The following is an 18,727-nucleotide window of genomic DNA, read 5'->3' on the forward strand; positions in this document are numbered from 1 at the left end:
GGGAGGGTTGGAGAAGACATGAAAACCATGATACAATCCCAAAGTGTCTGGCGTTGCTCCCCATTTGGCATTGTTCTGCTGTTAGCATGTCTAGAACTGCTCCACGGTAGGATGGTGGTTGTGTAGGAATCAGAGAAGATTTCTTGACATTGATGATGAAACCCAGTTAGTGGGTAACTTGAATGGCCTGCATGAGGGCCTTTTTCGTATCCTGGAATGTTGGACCCACTATAAGTTAATCGTCCAAGAACATGGGGACTGCCTCTCACGCCAGAAAGCTGCTACAACTTTGGCTATTCTTGTAAAGACTCCCAGGGGAATATCTAGCAGGCAGTCCGTAGACCAACTGTTGGGAGGAACAAATTGTCCAGGACAAGGGAATGCTGTATTAAGGAAGTTGCAGCGAATCCCAATGCAAATTCCCCAGGACAGAATCCCAGACAATCGTCCAGGAAATAGAACATCTCAATGCATTCGGATCAGACAAAGAAGGATCTCCATAGCATCAGACAACAAGATGTAGAAAGAAGCTACCTTGGCCCCATGACACAGGTGGTGGTCCAAGGCAGAAATTCTTTTATCCAGTGTTTTGGTCTTAGCCTAAAGAAATGCTTGCGAAGTTGGGGATTTTCACGTCCGAGTAAGTCCTTGGTTTCAGAAGACATGGATGGGGAAGGAAAATATCTTTCAGAGTCGTTTTATTTAAAAACAAGCCTGTCAAGTTGTGCCTCATATGGAGGAGTATCTGTTTATCTTGAACCTGTTCAACAGCTTTATTCAAAATATCGCACACAGGACCCCGAAGTCTATCTGGAGTGAGTGTGTTGACTCCGATTTGAGGATTTAGACCATGAGCAGGACTGCAAGTGTGACCTTGAACGGGCCCATGTATCACACCGCGGTCCCCCCGCAGAGCAGCGGCTGGTGTGGTCACCAGGGCGTTGCGGAGAATGGGACCTTTTCCTTGAGGGCATCAATAGGCTATGACCCCTCGAAGAATGCAATGTAGTGGCATGAAAACCATACATTTTCCACTTTTCGGCCATGTCTACTTTTGCATGGAATTGCCCAAGTCTTACAGAAGTCGGGATGAAGTGTGCTTATATCAGTTTTTCTTTGTCATGCATCAAGGAACATCCGTGCAAACCTTATGACTGATACCAATTTGCAAACTGCATATAAGTTTGTCAAAGGGAGGGGAGTCAATGATCTCACATTCCTGTTGAAGTAAGGCTTTTCTTTGCAACTGACCTTTCTTGCATTTGGCATTGGCTGTGTGATCATAATTGCTGCATACAGACGCATGAAGCCAGACATCCTCCTCAAATATTTGTCTTGCTTCTCAATAGTCCCGTCACTTTCATAATTATAACCTAGTGACCTGGAAAAAAAGGAGAGGTTTTTAAAATATTGCAATAAAACAAAGCATTTTGCTAGGATTTAACATGTACATTAATTTTTGTGAATTACAATTGCAATTTCATGTTAGTTCATCAAACTTTTTGCTCCATTTTCTTCAAAAGCCATAATTCAAAGGTCTGGGTCACATACAATCCACAAAATGTCTTGCGGTTACAGAAAAAATGATGGAAACCCCTTTTAGTGTACATCTAACGTTGGAACAATTTTTTGACTTGTCTAAATGTATTTCCAACAGTGAATGAAACCATCAAATATTTTGCCAAACTTTATCAGATTGGTGCAGCAAACATGCGTGTCATTTCACCGTGGCATATCAAGTCCAACAATAGTTTCACAATACAGCTTACCTAATGCATTTTTTTATATTTTAAGAAACATAAAACTACTACTAGCACTCCAACAGCTCGATTTTTCAGGACCAAAACGTAAAACCTTGAAATTCCTTACATGAAAACTGCAAAGGTTCAAAGTGTAGTTATGAGGACATATGATATATATTCTACTTCTTAATGATCTTTCTTCTAACGGTTCATTTCAAATATGACCTGTCATCACAAAATGAGGTTAAGGTGGAATTTTTTAAGAATTGAGATATATCTGGAATCTGCAGCACAAGAGCTTTCCAATGATATACAACATTAGGGGTACTGAGTTCAGTAATCGAAATGCAGGCTGCAAACTTACATAAAACTGATTCTTGAGAAAATGGCATTTAAAATCCTACAGTTGTGTTACAGTGAACGAACGACAACACAATAAAAACGGGATGAAATAGGTTTTAAAGATATTTGATGGAACCAACAAAATTGGATAAAGTAAAACAGGACTTAAACGTTTACTTGAAAACCAAAAATCGACCACCCCTTCAAATTTTGGCTTTGCCCCACGTGCTGTGCTGCAAAATGGCAATTTCCAACTTTAAGCTCATTTCGTGGTGACAGGTCACAAATAGGTTCCTTTCAAGATAACACTGAAGGAAACCATTTTAGCATGAGTGCAAATAAGTCAAAATAACTTAGCAGAGTTTAATAAGTGTTTCTCAATGGAGTAAAAATAAATGACATGGGAAACTGATGTAATGAATTGATCAGACTTAGCTACCATCACACATATTATTATCCTATCCAAACCCCACTTTGTAGCCAGATAATATATTGCCAAACTACAATTCAACTTGGGGAGGGCAGTGGGGGTGTAACAAGGTGACTATGCAATTGGTCAGATTCTTTTGTTTATATTACTATTTGATTGTTTTCAATACAAACATTACTTGTAATAGTCCTGGTTAGACTGCTCTTGGCTCTTGGTGATATGGTAGGGTACTAGGAACGGACACTTGAGGTAGAAATGTGCCAACATAAGATCTCCTAAATCAGGAAAATCACACCACAGTGTAACAGCAATAGCTGCAAATGGAAAAGCTGACTCATAGTTAGACGACACCTGTTCATCACTTTGTTTCTGTGGACGAGAAATTTAAAATATGTACATATATTAATGGTACTTCAGCCTTAAATCTCAACACAGTTCTGAAATAACATAGCTTTACATCAACTAGCTTAATCTTTAAAGAATTTGATTTATGAGTCAATAAAAGCAACCAGGATGTAAATGCAAATATGAGGGTAGCAAACTGTCACACTATGTCATAAATACTAATAGTCCCAAAGGTTAAAACATCCAATATTTGCACCTGTTAAATCTTACATACTGGTCACATTGGTCAGCAGAGGTTACATGGTTTAGAGTTGCTCCCAATCCAAAGGAATGTACACAAGATATCTTCATTATTATAAGTGCTGTACCAAATTAATTCTCAAACTGCAGAGAAATTGTTTTATATTTACGTTGTTATAACACTGAAGTATTGTGAGAAACAATGGGGAATACATACCACTATTTTCTTGGCCAAGAGATTTTTAACAAAGGCCTTGCTTGCTTCATCCCGAGTAACAGACACCCTTCTTCCAGAAATGTTGACCATTTCTCCTAGAAGTAGTGATTTCAGTCGTTGCAACTTGTCCATTAGATGTGTACCAGACTGATTGGAGATCGCATTGACTGGAATATTGACAGCTTTTTGCAGGTCGAACCGATACTTCTTCAACTAAATAAAGCAATATGAATTTACAAAAGTCACTCAAGAATGCAGAAATAGATTATACCATCATATCAAATACAATATTTACTCTTTTAATTTTTGAATTATAAAGGGACCACAATGAGAAAAACAAACCACAAAAAAACAGTTTTCTGATTAAAGTTCATCACTCAAATCCAGTTCATTCTTATTTAAACTTCAATTAAAGACATGTTAACATTCAAATAAGGTTTAAATAAATATTTACAACAATTGTTAAAATTAAATTATTAAAAGATCCTATGCTGTCTGGTATCTGTCTGTGATGTAAGTACATATAATTAACCTGTAGGTTGATAACCTATAGCAAGGACACATGGTCACTGTTGGGATTCTTGGAAGAATAAGGTGGGTGGTAGAGGACATTTTGTGGTCACTATTTATCCAAGGAAAGGATGCGGTTTTACCCTCACAAAGAGTCAGAAAACTACTTCAAGGAGAAAATGTGGTCACACCACCACAGAGGGAGAGGCTGACATCTATCAGTGGTTTGGGGACATATAAATAGTAAGGAGGGAAAGTTGTTCATCTTGATTGAGACACCAGAGGGTGCACAACATTTTGTATAGCTCCAGAATACGATAATGTAGAAATAAATAGATTAGCTCCAGTGTATAGCAAGAAGTTGTCCAGTGTGAGTTCCTGATGTAGAGAACTGTTAGTACAATCGATGTTCACCGAGGTGGACAACGTAACACTGTCTGTCTGATGTCTGTGTGTCACGTTTTTTATAAAAGGCCTAGAAACTCTGATTATGCCGTCATCCAGCATATGGAGGTCCTATACTGGTATGCACCGATTTCACTATCCTCTGTGAAGTCATGGTTGGCACAGACAAAAATGATGTATTTGCTTTGTTTTGCTTTTTATGGCAAATTTGTTTCTTTGAGACTTTAAATAGTTAAATATAACAACACTATCTCTATGAAACACTCCAAAATGCATTTTAAAACCTGAATGTACAAAGAATCCCTTCTCAAAATATGTCAATTGAAGACGCATTGACCAGCGCGGCATCCCGCTAGTCTAGAATAACACATTGGTAACACATTTCCATTGATACCCAGGTGAAACCATTAGACAGTAATTTAGGTTCTTATTCCCCCATTAACATGTACATGCAGCAGCACATTACGCCTCCTGATGCAAAATAGTTAAGTGGTCAATACATGTCTGCATTAGTATGCACAAAGGTGGTGGTTTCCTGACAGATTTGTGCTTAATAGTGATCATAGTATGACATTTGGGACAAATGTAACAAACGTTCTTTTGAAGCTTTTAACCACTGACAGTAATTTGGACAATATACCAACCTGAGTGTCAGTTGTTGTAGCAAGTTTTTGACAGCAGTCCATCACTGCATTGTGTTTATTTTGAAGTGCCTCGTATTCTTTCAATGTATCAGCCGAGATTGCTTTATGCAGAACTGCAAAGGAAACAAAACAATCAAATAATACAAGACAAGTTTGCTAACGTTCCCACAAGTGGGACTGACTGTTTACCACCACCGTTGGCAAATGTTAGCAGCAATGGTGTACAGTCTTCCTCAGTCGTTCCCTTCGTTTCTAAAATAGCCGACAAAAAATGTAGTGTCTGTTTCAACCATAGAGCTATATTAAAGTACTAGAGCACTAACTCCCCATTCTTGCGCACAGATACGCTTTGAAGCCGTCATTGGTGCAGACATTTTGAATTCACGTGTGTCTTTGTAGAACACAACGAAATTAGATGGATTGCATTTCAAAGTGTACTCTAAATGCAACGCGCAAGTAGAACATACGCAAACAACTTAAGCGTGTCATGATCGAAAACATTTCCCAAAAAAGTCATGGCAAAAAGCATCTTCAGCAGATATGCACAGGCATTACGCTGTGCGCAGAGTCAAATGAAACTCATTTGCTGATCGTGTGTTGCGGTTTTGGGCGTGTCAACTTCGGCAACGCACTTGTATAGAATACAAACGCAGATATGCAAATAGCCATACAAAAACCGCACAAAATTTCAAGTTTTCCATAGGTTTGTGTACAAACATGGATGCGCCCAGCAGGCATCACTTTGTACAAGAGTCAGCGCTCTAGTCATTTAATATTGCTCTATGGTTTCAATACAACAAAATACTCAGGGTAGCAACATATGAAGTTTGAAGACCTGGAGATGGCAACTTTCATTTGATTTTCACTCAACCCTGGTCAGTGGAAATCATAAAATGGCAAACCTGACATAAACACATGAAAGAGAGAAATTCATGTACGCTGTATGTGCCATGCTACATGTTTGTGTTTGGGTAATAGACTTTCTAAATCTCACTAGTCCACATTCACTTTTCTATGAATGTCTTGGTACCAAACACTGACTAGTCTGCATGATCGATGGAACAGAAGTGGAGAGCAACAATTTTAATTTCATAACAATCATCAATTCCCAATATTTTCAATATACCGTATTGCAAATTGTAATGCTGTATTTTCTTTCGCAATACTCACTTGTTGCCCTTGATTGGATGGGCCCAGCCAGGACACAACACAAATGCAAAAAAAAGATGTCACACACATTGCAGATCCTACACATTGCGCCTGTATGTGCTGAATTTTTGTAAAATCTGGCAGGTTTTTGAGTCAGACATACATGCTCACTTAGTGTTGTCATGTGATATACTAACATATTGCTGTAACATTGTACTATGTGTGCATGCTTACATTTTCAGAACTATGTTAATAGGGATTAAAATTAAAAGACCATCAAAATGAAATCATAAAATATAGGTAAATTAAAAGTGGGTGTCATGAGCGTGACATGGTCAGATTGTATGGAACTGAGTCATGGGTGAATTCGTACCTGAATTGTCATTGTTCTGGAGTGACGCAAGAGGTAATTGGGCTGCTCTTGGCTTTGTTGTCGTCTGTGTTGCTGCTGCAGCTGCTGCTGCAGCTGCTGCTGCTTGATGTTGAGCCTCCCGTACTTTCCTTGCCATATCATCTTGAGCCAATCGTTCAGCTTCGGCTTTCACAAACATTCATGCACATATTTATAGTCAGTATACATATACTTATGCTTTGAAATATATTACAATAGTGGTTTCAATTAAATTTCATAATTTTTGTATCTCATTTAAAGTAAAACATCGAACAAAACAAGGCCAATATAAAACATGTAGTCATTACAAATTTGGATTAATTTCACAAACTATCTTTTTGGTCATGAATTTAAGACTGAAATACTGACTCACTGGTAGTATTGCACATGCCTATGTGAGGATTGAGAACGTTCAACCAATCAAACGGTATTACAGCACTTGATTTCATAGGAGTCCAAATTTCATGTGACACTGGAAAAGTGTTTCAGACCAGCTAGACATGTCTTTATCATCCATTTAAGACCGGCCATATGACAGGCTCTCGACCAATGGCAATGGGTAAACTGTCTTAGGTATTTATGAATAAAGGGATAAAAATCATTCAACCTGAACAAAGGCATTGCAATATTTGGTTATGACAAACATTTTTATCAACCCACTCCGCTGCAAACCATTGTCTGTCAGTTTTCTACAAAGAACCTTCTTTAAAAACTTGAAGACCGGTCATGCCTACGTCATTCAGCCCAATTTGTGAACATGGATTAGGTCTTGTAAGACCAGATGCCAATGTTATGTTGCAGCAGGTAGCCTACAGGCGACGTGATAACGGACATAAAGAAGACTCACCAACCATATTGGAGGCATGTTCTTGCCGAATCATAAGGGACTCAATAATTTTATGCATGCTTTCCACTAGATCCATTGATGCCCCTTTCTGCTTTGCATCAGCCAAAAGGTGCTCTGAAACAAACAAACAAACAGAGTAAACACTACACGTCCATTATGTGTCTATATCCTCTTGATCAATCCATATTTGTTCAGACCCAACAGCCAACACCTTTACTGGCAAAGTCCCATACACAAAACCCAATTGTACCTTGATTCATCTTAACTTGGTGTAAAACAGAGTTTGTATCAATTCTTGTATCTCACATGCATAAATCTCACCGAACAACCGATATTCTCCATATATAATGGCTGAGCAGTCCATTGTTTTAATGGAGTCCAAATATAATACTTGCGCAGTCAATTTATCCACCGTGTTGTAACTCTGTCGGTGCTTTAAGTTACAAACGCTGAGACAATAATATTCAAAAGAAGTTGAAATTCATGCTATCCAGCTCAAAGACAGAAAATGATAAATGGTGTTTGGCTGTTATGTTTTAAATAATGTTATATGATCCACTGCATGCATATGAAATCAAATAAAATGACTGTTTTTAGCATACTGAAATATACTAGAACTGTGGACACGCCATACAAATTGGCTCCAAATTCCATGAATTTGGCTAGGACAACCTACATAGGAACAAAAGGCTTGAATGTGACATACCAGCTTTCTGTGCCAATTGCTCAACACTTTTCTTGATCTGCTCTGCATCAGGATGGAGAAATTCTTTGTGTTTGAACTTGTTCAACTGAAGACAAATTTTCTTGGAAGATTCATCAATTTGTTTATGGACATTCATCATGCTATCCAGGTAGGTTTGTCTTTCAGCCACTCTACAACATAACAAATCAGTAAATAGAAAGTCCTTTTAAGTATTTGTGAATCCACCAAAATCCTCCTTTTTATATATAAACCAACAACATATTCTGTGAACGTCAACCAAAGTGACACACTAAGCGTATACAAAGTAATGGTGTCCATGCCCTATGCAATATATCCTTCAAAACACTGGATAAATCGATGAAACATTTTATGCTATAGCTTTATAGTTACTATATGGAAGTCACAGGATTGTCCCCGTTTTTATAGGCAACTTAGAAACAAACATCATATCTTTCCTGTAGTAAAACTAGCCCCCCTCGGAGAACCATGGAGCATTCTACTTTCCCTCGGCTTCGCCTCCGGCAAAATAGAATGCTTCATGGATCACCTCAGGAGGCTAGTTTTACTACACCGCTCGAAGCTGTCAATATTTGTATGTATTGGCACTACTTGTGTGTAGAGGGGATTGACGGTTATTATCGAATTACATTTCTTTTCAGTTTTCACAAGTCTACTGTCCAATGTGTTTGATTCTCTTCAGCACTGATCTTTATTGAACAAATCAGCCAGCTTTACCAATAAATTAAACTAGGTAGACCTGTGACAGCTTCATCCCATCAAATCCGTCAATAAGCCCTTAATGTTTGCAAACAGATGATAGTGAGGAATGATTATGAGATATTGTTTGTAAAGAAATTATATCAACTGCTTGACGGAGTAAGACTTAGACTTGTGGCTTATTTATGTGCAATGCTTAGTTAAATGATGTTTCACTTGCATCCAATGACTCCATTGCCATCGCAAGGTTACATGTACACGTAGTAAAGTCCTTAGACAACCATCCATGTGCATCAGTATACAAACTAAGAGTGATCATTTCAAAACAGAACAAAATTGTTTTGCTATACCAACTTGTTATTTTCATTTTCAAGAAAGAAAGGATTGTTTTCACTTTTCTTGTGCATTTTAATTCTGAAGTCCCCGGGCTGCTTCAGCCATTGACCTTCACAATGTACAAGCAAAGGCTGCCCAGAGTACAAGCAAGACACATCACACTCTATACAAGAACACTCAAGAACCCTAGACATGTTCTCCACTGTGGATGATATTGTTTTTAAAGACATTCGGGTTGTTGTTCCACCTTATATACTTTATGACCAGGTTCATGAGAAGTTTGGAGACACATTATGTGATGTGCCCATCTCTTAAACAGGTAGTTTTGATGACAATACCAAGAAGTATAAGTTTGACGTTTCAGTCAGTATGCTCCGACTCAAGAGCAGGAATCCTGAACTAGGAGGTAGAGGGTTGTTGAAGGCAAAGTGTGAGCGGATACAGCAAGCACAGGACTGCATTCTGATGGAAGTGCAGTATGACAATGCTGGGAAGAAGTTCACTGGAGTAAGTTCCATAAACAAGATCTTGGTACAGGTGAGCTATCTGTCCAAGTTAAAAGTGGGCACCACAGGTCAGTGGCATTACATTCCAAATGGTGACCTTGAGTACAGATGACCCATTGGTCTGCTTGACAAGATTAGTTGACTGTGGACATACAAGGTGGGTAGAGAAGCCATATCAGTCTGAGTGAGTGAAAAGTGGTAAGTGTAGATGGGGTGATCTGTTGGTAAGAAGCAGGGGAAGCCTATATCTGAGATGGTAAACAGGAACCTATCTCAATGGCTCCTATGAAGTGCCTAGGTTGTCAGAATGTTGAGCTTAGTTCTTTGCCAGTTAACATGATGGTTTGCTATCCAAGCATGGATCATCAGACTGAAGAGTACCCAGGCCCAATTCCATGGCTCTGCTTCCAATAAGTAAAGAATCTTTGTAGACTATTGCAAAAATATGTTTAGAGTAATACATTTCTAAAAGCATGTTTTATGTAGCAGAGAAGATAGATTGTTACACAAACCTTCTGTTATGCTCAGCCTCGATTTCAGCCTCAGCTTCTTTCTGATACGCATTCTTTAGCTTCATCTCCATTCTCTTTAATATAAAATAGAGGACACGTTTCAAAATACTGGCCAACAGCACATAAAACCACACTAAATTCACTGGATGCTTCACAGAAAGAACAGCAAATACCACTTACCTGTTTATGCCCCCCAAAAAGAAAAGTATAAGAAAAACTAACCACTCAGAAGTGTTGAAGTTTTTGAGCTGATTATACAGCTGTTAACATATTAAAAATAACTAACTATGGAAGAAAGGCCTTGGAAATTGGAAAATAGTTCACTGAACTAGGGCTGATATTGTGCATTAGTCGACAAAGCGATAACATTTGTTTTACCCATTTTGGATCACTAATGGTTGGTTGGTTGGTTGGTGTGAAATAAGCTTCAGGTATGCAAACTGCAGATGTACCTTGACATGCAAATTGTAGCGATCTCGCTGGTGTTGCAGGCGTTGTTTTCTCATTTGGTCATTCTCATGTCGAACATGCTGCATATTCTGCAACAATAAGCGCGTCTTCTCATCTTGTTGCTCAGTAAGCAGACAAGAGCTTCTGACTGCTTGAACTTGAAGATGGTCAGAGTGCTCTTTTATCTCATGTCGATGCTTATCTGTTCTTTCCTGTTGACATTTTGTACATTAACACAGATCAATCTGACTATTTTTACAGAAAATACATAGTTCAATAAACAGCAATGCTACAATATTTATTGAGCCATAGGAAAAATCCTTCCATTCTGTCAGTATAACCTTTGCACTTGACTCATTCCAGTTCAATACTGCACTTACCTTGGATAGTTTATCCCACTGTTGTTTACATTCTTGAATTGATACCTCGGACTTGCCAGTCTGAACAGAGGCTAACGTTGCTTGGATATCATCTAATTTAATTTCACTACAAGGAAAACATAACATGTGTATTGTTAAATGCATGTTGAAACATTGTATTTAACAACCATCTGCATCACATGGTTTGCGGAGAAGTATTAAATGCCAAATTCCTAAGGAGTTGACTGATTTGCCTACCTTCAGCAGCAAAGCAATTGGGGTACTCAAAACCAGCCTACACCAAGAACCACATTTTGTACTTTTTCCACAAATGTTTGTTTTTTCTTTTAATACATACTATTTGTATTCAAATGGATTTAGTTTATCAGTAAGCACTAAACTATGTTGTAAGCAGTCTGTACCCTTGGGTTTCCACCAAAGTATATGAGTTGGGCATGCTATTTGCTATTGCTGAGTCCTGGGATTGGCAGATTGGCAAATAGCATGGCTTAGGCTAATGCTTCGGCAGGTGCTGAGAAGTGAGGTTCACTTTGTTGCAACATAAAGTTTAAGACACCTGATCCATTTTGGAGCAAGCTCTGACATCCACTCAAAACATTGGGTTTGTGCGTGTCTGCTTATTGTAAACCTCTCAAATGTTATCAAGTAACAAAAAACATCTTAATTCGACCAAAATTTAATTGACCTCTGTGTCGTGGAGTGTCGTGAATTGGGCAAATGCCTGCATCTTGCATTTCACCTTTTGTGACCTCGTTCAGGATGCACCAGACTCTAAATATGGGCACAAGCTCTCTTCTGGTTATATACTTTTGATGAAGGTGCCTTTTCGTCTGAGCTCCTTTTTTTTCTCTGCCCTCTTTGTTTAGCCCTTGCCTTGACTGACGTTTTTTTTAGTTGCCATGACTATTATCAGAAATAGTGAGCTAAATGTACATGTTAATGCAGTTGCAGCAGATCAACTTTTGTACACAGATATATTGTGAAATAAAATTTATTTTGAAATGCAGCATAAATACTCCAGCGTAATGATTAAAGGAGTGATTGCAGAATACCCCGCCACTCGAAAATCACCACCTAACAATCAATGGCTACGCAGTCGAAGGAGCTAGGGAAAAGTCTCAAACCAATGTAGATTCCTGGAGTGGCTACGCGGATACGGGGATACAGAGTGGGATTGAGTTGGGGAGGGGCAAAACAGGGTGCTAATTTCCCTGTAAAATAAAATCCTCCAAGGGAATATATCAGTACATACAACGTAAATTGAATGGGGAAGATGGAAGAAGTCTATAAGTCCTGAGTGGCTGAGCCGATACGTGGATACGGAGTGGGATTGAGTCGGGAAAGGGCAACAGAGGGTGCTCTTTTCCCTTATAAAAATCCTCCAAAAGGATGAATCAGTTTCAAAGCCTAAATTGAATGGAGAAGACAAAAAGATCAAGTCCAACATAGGTCCCCCGGAGTTGATATGCGGATACAGAGACAGAGTGAGAATGTTTACTGAGGGCAACCACCCATGACTCAGTTTATCGAGGGTAATCCAGCCTGATTTGGTAGCCGGCTATGAGGTGGAGAGGTTGAGTGGCAGGGTATTCTGCAATTGTGCCTGATTCAGTTAAGGTTGTACTACTGTACCTCAAAATAACTTCTTCTCTTGGTAAAGATGAAGTTGATGCATCACTTGGTAAGTTGCCTTCCTCTGATACAAAGCTAGAAATGCCAGCTGGACTCCATGTATCATTTGTATCGGAGGTGTGACTGAGTTTGTGAAGCACTGAAAGACTAAGTGTAGCTGGAATCTTTGGTGGAGAGGTACAATTCACAATGGTTTCCTGAAGATAAACACAAAATAATGCACTAAATTGATTACAGTCTCTGTAGCACAACATTTTTACTGATGCCTTTATTAGGTTTGTGCAATATTGGACTGAAAGAGTCCATTTAAGCTACACCAACACAAAAACTCCATGGTAAATATTACCAACTCCCAAGTACTTGTTTAGATGGGCTGTTATGTCACCTACAAAATTACAGTAGTTCCACTTACATCCACATGCAAGCTTTGCTGCATCACGCCAGTACGCTAGACAGCATATCTGCTGGTAGTGGTATATGTATGCATGTTGCACAGAAAACATTCCATCAAACCATTGTGCACTTAACATGAACCTTTATAATAATAACAGAAAGGTCAACAGGAACCAACTGTTTCCAACTGAATTTTTCATTGCCCAGTGCTGACCCACAGCAAATGGCCATGAACTGCAGTGGACACCCACACAAGGCAGGTGGATCTACTTCAAACTTCTGCTTTACATCAGGAGCCCCCTCTCCTTTCAAGACCTCCAGTTTCATGAAAATAGAAAGCACAATGTATGCCACCTGCAAGAGGTGGTCGCTGCCACAGGCCTCCTGAAGACTGACTGGAAATGGTGCTGCGCCATGAACTAGGCAAACATATATGCCAAACCCAATCAGCTTGTACCTTGTACCTTGTAGTTCAAACTCCCGAACGGTCCACCAGGGACTAAACTGGAAGTTGACGAGAGTGGATTAATGTCTAGCGGGGGCTGTGATGTTTTTGTTGGTTTTGGATGGAGCTTTTGAAGGCTGCAGAGGAAGTTATGTTGACAGTTTGCTGTGGTAGGGCATTCCAAAGTAAAATAGCTTCAGGAAAATAAAACTGGATAAAGGGGGTAGATGTATGATGGTGGACTTCAAACTGCTTGTTGTGGGTTCTCCTGGATCTGATAGTTTTCTGTCTGAGGTATAAGTTGGCGTCAATGTCGATGTCTTGGTTAAGAATTCTGTGGAGTATCGTTTCGGTTTGCGGTAACACCTACTGCTTAGAAGATATTTAGTTCTGAAAAGAACTTGTCCTGCTTATTATCAACTTCGCTAAGTAGTTTTTGTTCTGATAAGAACAGTCCTGCTTTAAGTTTTAAAAGAACTTGTCTTTGGTCTCAACATTTTGACTAGCCTGCTCTACTCATCGTCAGGAGACATCGTCAGTGAATTCTGTGGAGTGTAACTAGTCATTGCGTCTGTCGCCTGGTTTCGATGGGATCCCAATTGAGGTCAGTGAGCATCTTGGTCACACTGGATTTGGCTCTATAGTCGCCACACACAAACCTGGCTGCTCTTCGTTGGACTTTTTGAAGAATGTCCCTGTTTTTCTTGGTTCCTGGGTTCCAAGCGGCAGAGGCATACTCTAAATGTGGTTGGATGATGGTTTGGTAAAAGTTTTCATTAACAGTCTTTCAGCACTGGTAAAAATTTCTTTGCACAAAATTAAGCATCTTGGTAGCTTTGTTTGCTGCATAATGAGAATGTTTGTCATTTCAAGTTATTTTGAATAACAACACCAAGGTATTTGTCCTCAGAGACTTCCTGCAGGGTTTCACCGAGCATTGTATATTTTGGTGCTCCTGCTCATAGCCAACTCATCCATTCTCCGTTACTGCAACCCTACTAAACTCAAGGAAGTGTACCACAAATTCCTTGAAGAGTTGGTTAGGTATTCACTATGCACATGAAATGAACAAAAACAAGATGAATGACATACATGTACTCATCCTCTAGCCACTGGACAAGTACCGTAGCTTAGCCAGAAAGGTGACACTCTTCATGACTACATGTATCAAAATATCCCCAACCCACACCCAAGCACAGAAAGTTGATAGGACAATGAAAACAAACAAACAAACAAGCAGCCCCAGATTTTTCAAAAATTATAAACAAAAATTCAACAAAAATTAATACTTACATGCACTAGCCCATCTCTGTACCAGCCACTGTCATACACAAGACCACCTTTTTTTGATAGCTGTAATGCTTTTGATGTGCTCATTTTTACTGTTGGTCCATGTAAACATCTGAATCCCAGTACCGGTACCTGCATACATGTACATTGGTTAAAAAAAAAACCCAGAAATCAAACTATGAACATGTACATGTACATGTATGTATACTTAAAATAGATCATCACCGCCGCGTGTATCTTAAATGTGCTTTATAGTAATACAATGTACATCAACATGTGCATTATAGTAATGCATCATACATGTCATACTATAAGTAGCCCCATAAATGTGGCTGAAATACTGGACTTCCTCTGTATACAAAAGTTTTAATTTTGTGCATTAAAAAACAAATCTGGGACTGAGACACATTTCCAATTTTGTTAGAACATACTTAGAAAATGTTCTTGACTCTCCATAGACTTTGTGTACACAATGGCGGAAGTGGCGTCAGTTTGCAACATTTTTCCCTAATTTTCCTCGACATCATGCGCACGGTACAAAAACCTTTTTTAAAAGTTTAAATTTTGTGCATTAAAAAAAAAACTATCTTGCTGGATAGCAGCTTGAGTAACTCCAGCTGACATGCTCATCAGGAATTCACATATAACGCTGGAGACAAAAGTATGTTGTAAAAGTTAGATCGTAAGAGACCCTAAAATTTCAGCCCCCAAAACGGCCCCTACAAAATCCTAACACAGATTCCATCACACCATGCCTCAGTCATTCACGAAGCTAATGATTGACTTGAAACAGGAATTCCTTGTATTATAAAGTAGGTCCTTGTTATTTGTTCAGAAAAATAAAGTTTCCTCTTATTTTCACGTCGCGGCAACATGCAGTGTGCCTGCTGCGGTGAGAGAGGAAAGGACTGGAAACATGTCTAAAACGATGTCTATTTTAGCTGCTACAGGAAAAAGCTGTTGTATCACACGAAACAAGACGGTATAGGCCTTTCTTTTGTTTGTAAACATTGGCGCCATTTTGTATGGGCTGCCGTAAGCGCATAAATTGACGCCATGGTTGGCAACATATTTTTCCCCAAAAAGTCCTCATAACGCCATCAACACATACATGTAGTAAAAAGGCATATGTAGGAATTATTTTGTAGCTTTGTTGAAAATGTTGTATTTTCAAGTATCAAATAATATTTTGGTGATCTGTAATAACTCTTCATTTTTGCAGTGTTGGACCTTCCATAGTTTTGCAGGCTGTGGTTGGCAAAAATGCAGTTTGCCAACCAAGCGCAGAAAGGTCTATAATAAAATGCACATGCGTCAGTTGCGGGAAGTCCTACCTCGTCTCCACTTCCTGCTTCCTATTGAAAACGAGTTTGGAAATAAAGTAAGCACTAGGGACGAGCTTGGTGTGAGTCCAGTAAATCACATGAATCAGGAGGAGGTTGCAGGACGTCGAAATCTTGTCAATTCTTGGGCCAGATTTTATGACAAATTTCGTTCAAATGCAAGAATTGCCATGCAAGAATTGCCATAAAAGTAGTCCTTGGACCCAACTTATCGCCTTTTCCCGTTAAATTCCGAGATAAATGCTGCAGATAATTTGGTATCGCACTGACGCTCCGGGCACTCCTGATGTCCGGATAATTAATGCGATTCCAAATTATCAGCTGCGTTTATCACGTGGTCTCGTGACTGGTCAATCTGACGCCGCCTATCATATGCGCCACATGAAGCAGACGGGTAGCTCGGAGGGCTCCAATAATTTGGCACGCAAGTGACCCTGGGCACTTGTCCAGTTAACTTTAAAATCTAATTTCTACACGTTCGTATGCCAGGGTCATTGACCTAGAAACACGTAATGTGATAAAATTCTCATGGTGGTTCCACCGCGTAAATTTTTTGGGCAAGCTGCTCGAAGGGTTAATCATTATTCTACACTGTTTGTAGTTTATCTTTTAAATACTTTGTGTTTGTCTGCTTGTCTGTTTTTGTACCCTGGGCCTGGGCTGTAAAAGGACCAATTACCTGGGTTTTGTGTTCAATCTTTATTCAATATATCCTCGATCCTCCTATTTCTGCGCAGATAAGGCTTTGCAACCAAGTAGCTTAAAAATAGCAAAGCAACCACTCTTTTCCTCAACAAAACTTATAATGTTGGCTTACGATCATCCACCGTACCGATTATCAAAGCAAAATCTCCTTATTTGTGGCAGCAAGCGGGGAATTCCAAAGCGTGCAGTTTTGGCGTTCTAGAAAATAATCCTGCCTAATTCTGCGCAGGGGACGCTTCATGAAAAATATGTGCTGTCCGGGCCATGTAACTCAATATAAACTTTTTTTTTTAATAACTTAGACTAAGACTTGTTGGCTTTAGGAAATTATATTTTCTGAGCTTTTCAAACAAATTTTATTTCTTTTTCCTTTCTTTTTTTCAATGCCAATACACTTTTCCTAATTTCAAGATTATTTTCAATATCCTATTTTCGAGATTGATACAAGGGCTTAAACTTTTTATACATATTTACCTATTAAATGTAGATCCCAATGATATTCTTATTCTGATCATCCCAATCAATGGTAACAGTTTTTAAGATGTCGGATTTTAAAACTTATGACCAAAAAATTCCCAAAAAATATAAGAATTGTGTCTTTTTAGTTGCACCGTAAGTTTTACATCCTCGTAGAAACTGCAATTCTTATCTATGACATCTTAACTATAATACTGACGATATTGGGAGACCAAGAAAGGTCACCTTTTGGTCATATTGTCGACTTCTGCAGGCCCGGAAGCATCTGCCTGCATTTGTACTTAAAAGCCGATGTTTTTCATATTGTGCCTGAATTCCCGGTAAAGCCTTCAATTTCCAATTTTTTTTTCGGCTGCTGGTTAAAGTTCATGCATCAAAGCATATGATCCCAGTGAAAGTTTGTCATTTTTTAGGATGCATGCCTTGAAAAATATAACTTAAAGGCGAGTGCGCAGAAATAGGAGCGCGTAGCTTAGGAGGTCTGACGATATATTGTTGATGTACCCTAACGTGGCGCGGCCCCTAATGTGGCGCGGCCCCTAACGTGGCGCACTTTTATTTTTCGCATGTAGCGCCTAGCTAGAGCAAAAGTTTTAACTGAAATTTCACAGAAAGTGAAATTTCATCAAGTTCTAAACACTCCCGTTCATAAATCGCGAGTTCATTTACCCGTTACAAAGTTAAAAGAAAAAATTATTTTGGCGTGATTTTCCGATTTTATTTTCAAGTGCAAAGTGAACCCTTTGAAAATGCCCCGAAAAATAAGAAAATAATTTTCTGACAAACATCTGGCTGGGTTTGTAAGTAAAGATAATAATGATTTATCAGAATTTATCAAGTTTACAGAAATTCTTAAATGTAAATTTGGAATTTTCTGAGATTTATTCAAGTGCGCCACGTTAGGGAACACTCCACCAATTTGTGCCCAATTTCCGGACGCGACCGTTTTTGCATTTCGGATTAAATTTTATGAAACCGAAATTGTTCACAGAGGTTAAATAGCAAGCATTAAAAAGGTAAAAGTACCAGTATTTCACTGCATGAATTTGAGGTTTATCAACAAAGAGGTTTGGCAACACTACACGAGGAAAGTTGGGTAAGCTTCGAAGTGCGCCACGACTATATGAAATAAAGATTTTAATATATATTCATTGACGGAAAATTTCGTCGAAATGACACATCCTGAACCCACGGGAAGGCAAATTTAGATTTCTAGGTGAGTACTCAACATCCATACGAAATTATGTATGGCGGGTCGATTTCGCCACAGGTTCGAAATGACACAACAGCGTGGCGTTGTTCACAGGTCTAAAAAAAGGCGATAAGTTGGGTCCAAGTTACTCGGACTACAAACTCTCCTGTCACGAAATGTTCGGCTTCAGTATTTCACGAGTAATCTTGATGTGGATAAGTACCTCTAGGTGGGTTGAATCTCTAAAATGTCATACAAAAATGTGAAATTTACCAGAATTTTGTTCACCACGAAGCTCACAATCCTTGACTAGCCCGAGTAGTCGTCGACTGTACCGTACCCACCCGTACCCCGGCGCGCGCGCGGCGCGCGGTACGTGAG

The 18,727-nt window shown here is 39.1% G+C and overlaps 1 protein-coding gene across 2 annotated transcripts in view; it reads right to left on the bottom strand.

Annotated features, from left to right (window-relative positions):
• The window catches only part of LOC119726998 (nucleoporin GLE1-like), a 32,117-nt gene extending 13,396 nt beyond the window's left edge, over positions 1-18,721 (bottom strand). The window contains exons 1-13 of one of the 2 annotated variants that reach the window (XM_038198860.1): positions 18,620-18,721; positions 14,633-14,761; positions 12,502-12,698; positions 10,870-10,975; positions 10,492-10,701; positions 10,040-10,113; positions 7,969-8,138; positions 7,263-7,376; positions 6,398-6,562; positions 4,876-4,988; positions 3,317-3,529; positions 2,693-2,883; positions 1,252-1,381 (exon numbers count right to left, since the gene is read on the bottom strand). In XM_038198860.1, coding sequence (XP_038054788.1) covers positions 1,252-1,381; positions 2,693-2,883; positions 3,317-3,529; positions 4,876-4,988; positions 6,398-6,562; positions 7,263-7,376; positions 7,969-8,138; positions 10,040-10,113; positions 10,492-10,701; positions 10,870-10,975; positions 12,502-12,698; positions 14,633-14,716 — 1,767 coding nt within the window. In that variant the 5' untranslated portion in view covers positions 14,717-14,761; positions 18,620-18,721. Of the gene's footprint in view, positions 1-1,251; positions 1,382-2,692; positions 2,884-3,316; positions 3,530-4,875; positions 4,989-6,397; positions 6,563-7,262; positions 7,377-7,968; positions 8,139-10,039; positions 10,114-10,491; positions 10,702-10,869; positions 10,976-12,501; positions 12,699-14,632; positions 14,762-15,963; positions 16,067-18,619 lie in introns of those variants that run through there. The other variant, XM_038198861.1, reaches the window with a different exon arrangement.
• Positions 18,722-18,727: the final 6 nt, after the last annotated feature.

The sequence above is a fragment of the Patiria miniata genome, unplaced genomic scaffold (genome assembly GCF_015706575.1).
Source record: "Patiria miniata isolate m_02_andy unplaced genomic scaffold, ASM1570657v1 HiC_scaffold_2, whole genome shotgun sequence".
In the NCBI taxonomy this organism is placed as follows: domain Eukaryota; kingdom Metazoa; phylum Echinodermata; class Asteroidea; order Valvatida; family Asterinidae; genus Patiria; species Patiria miniata.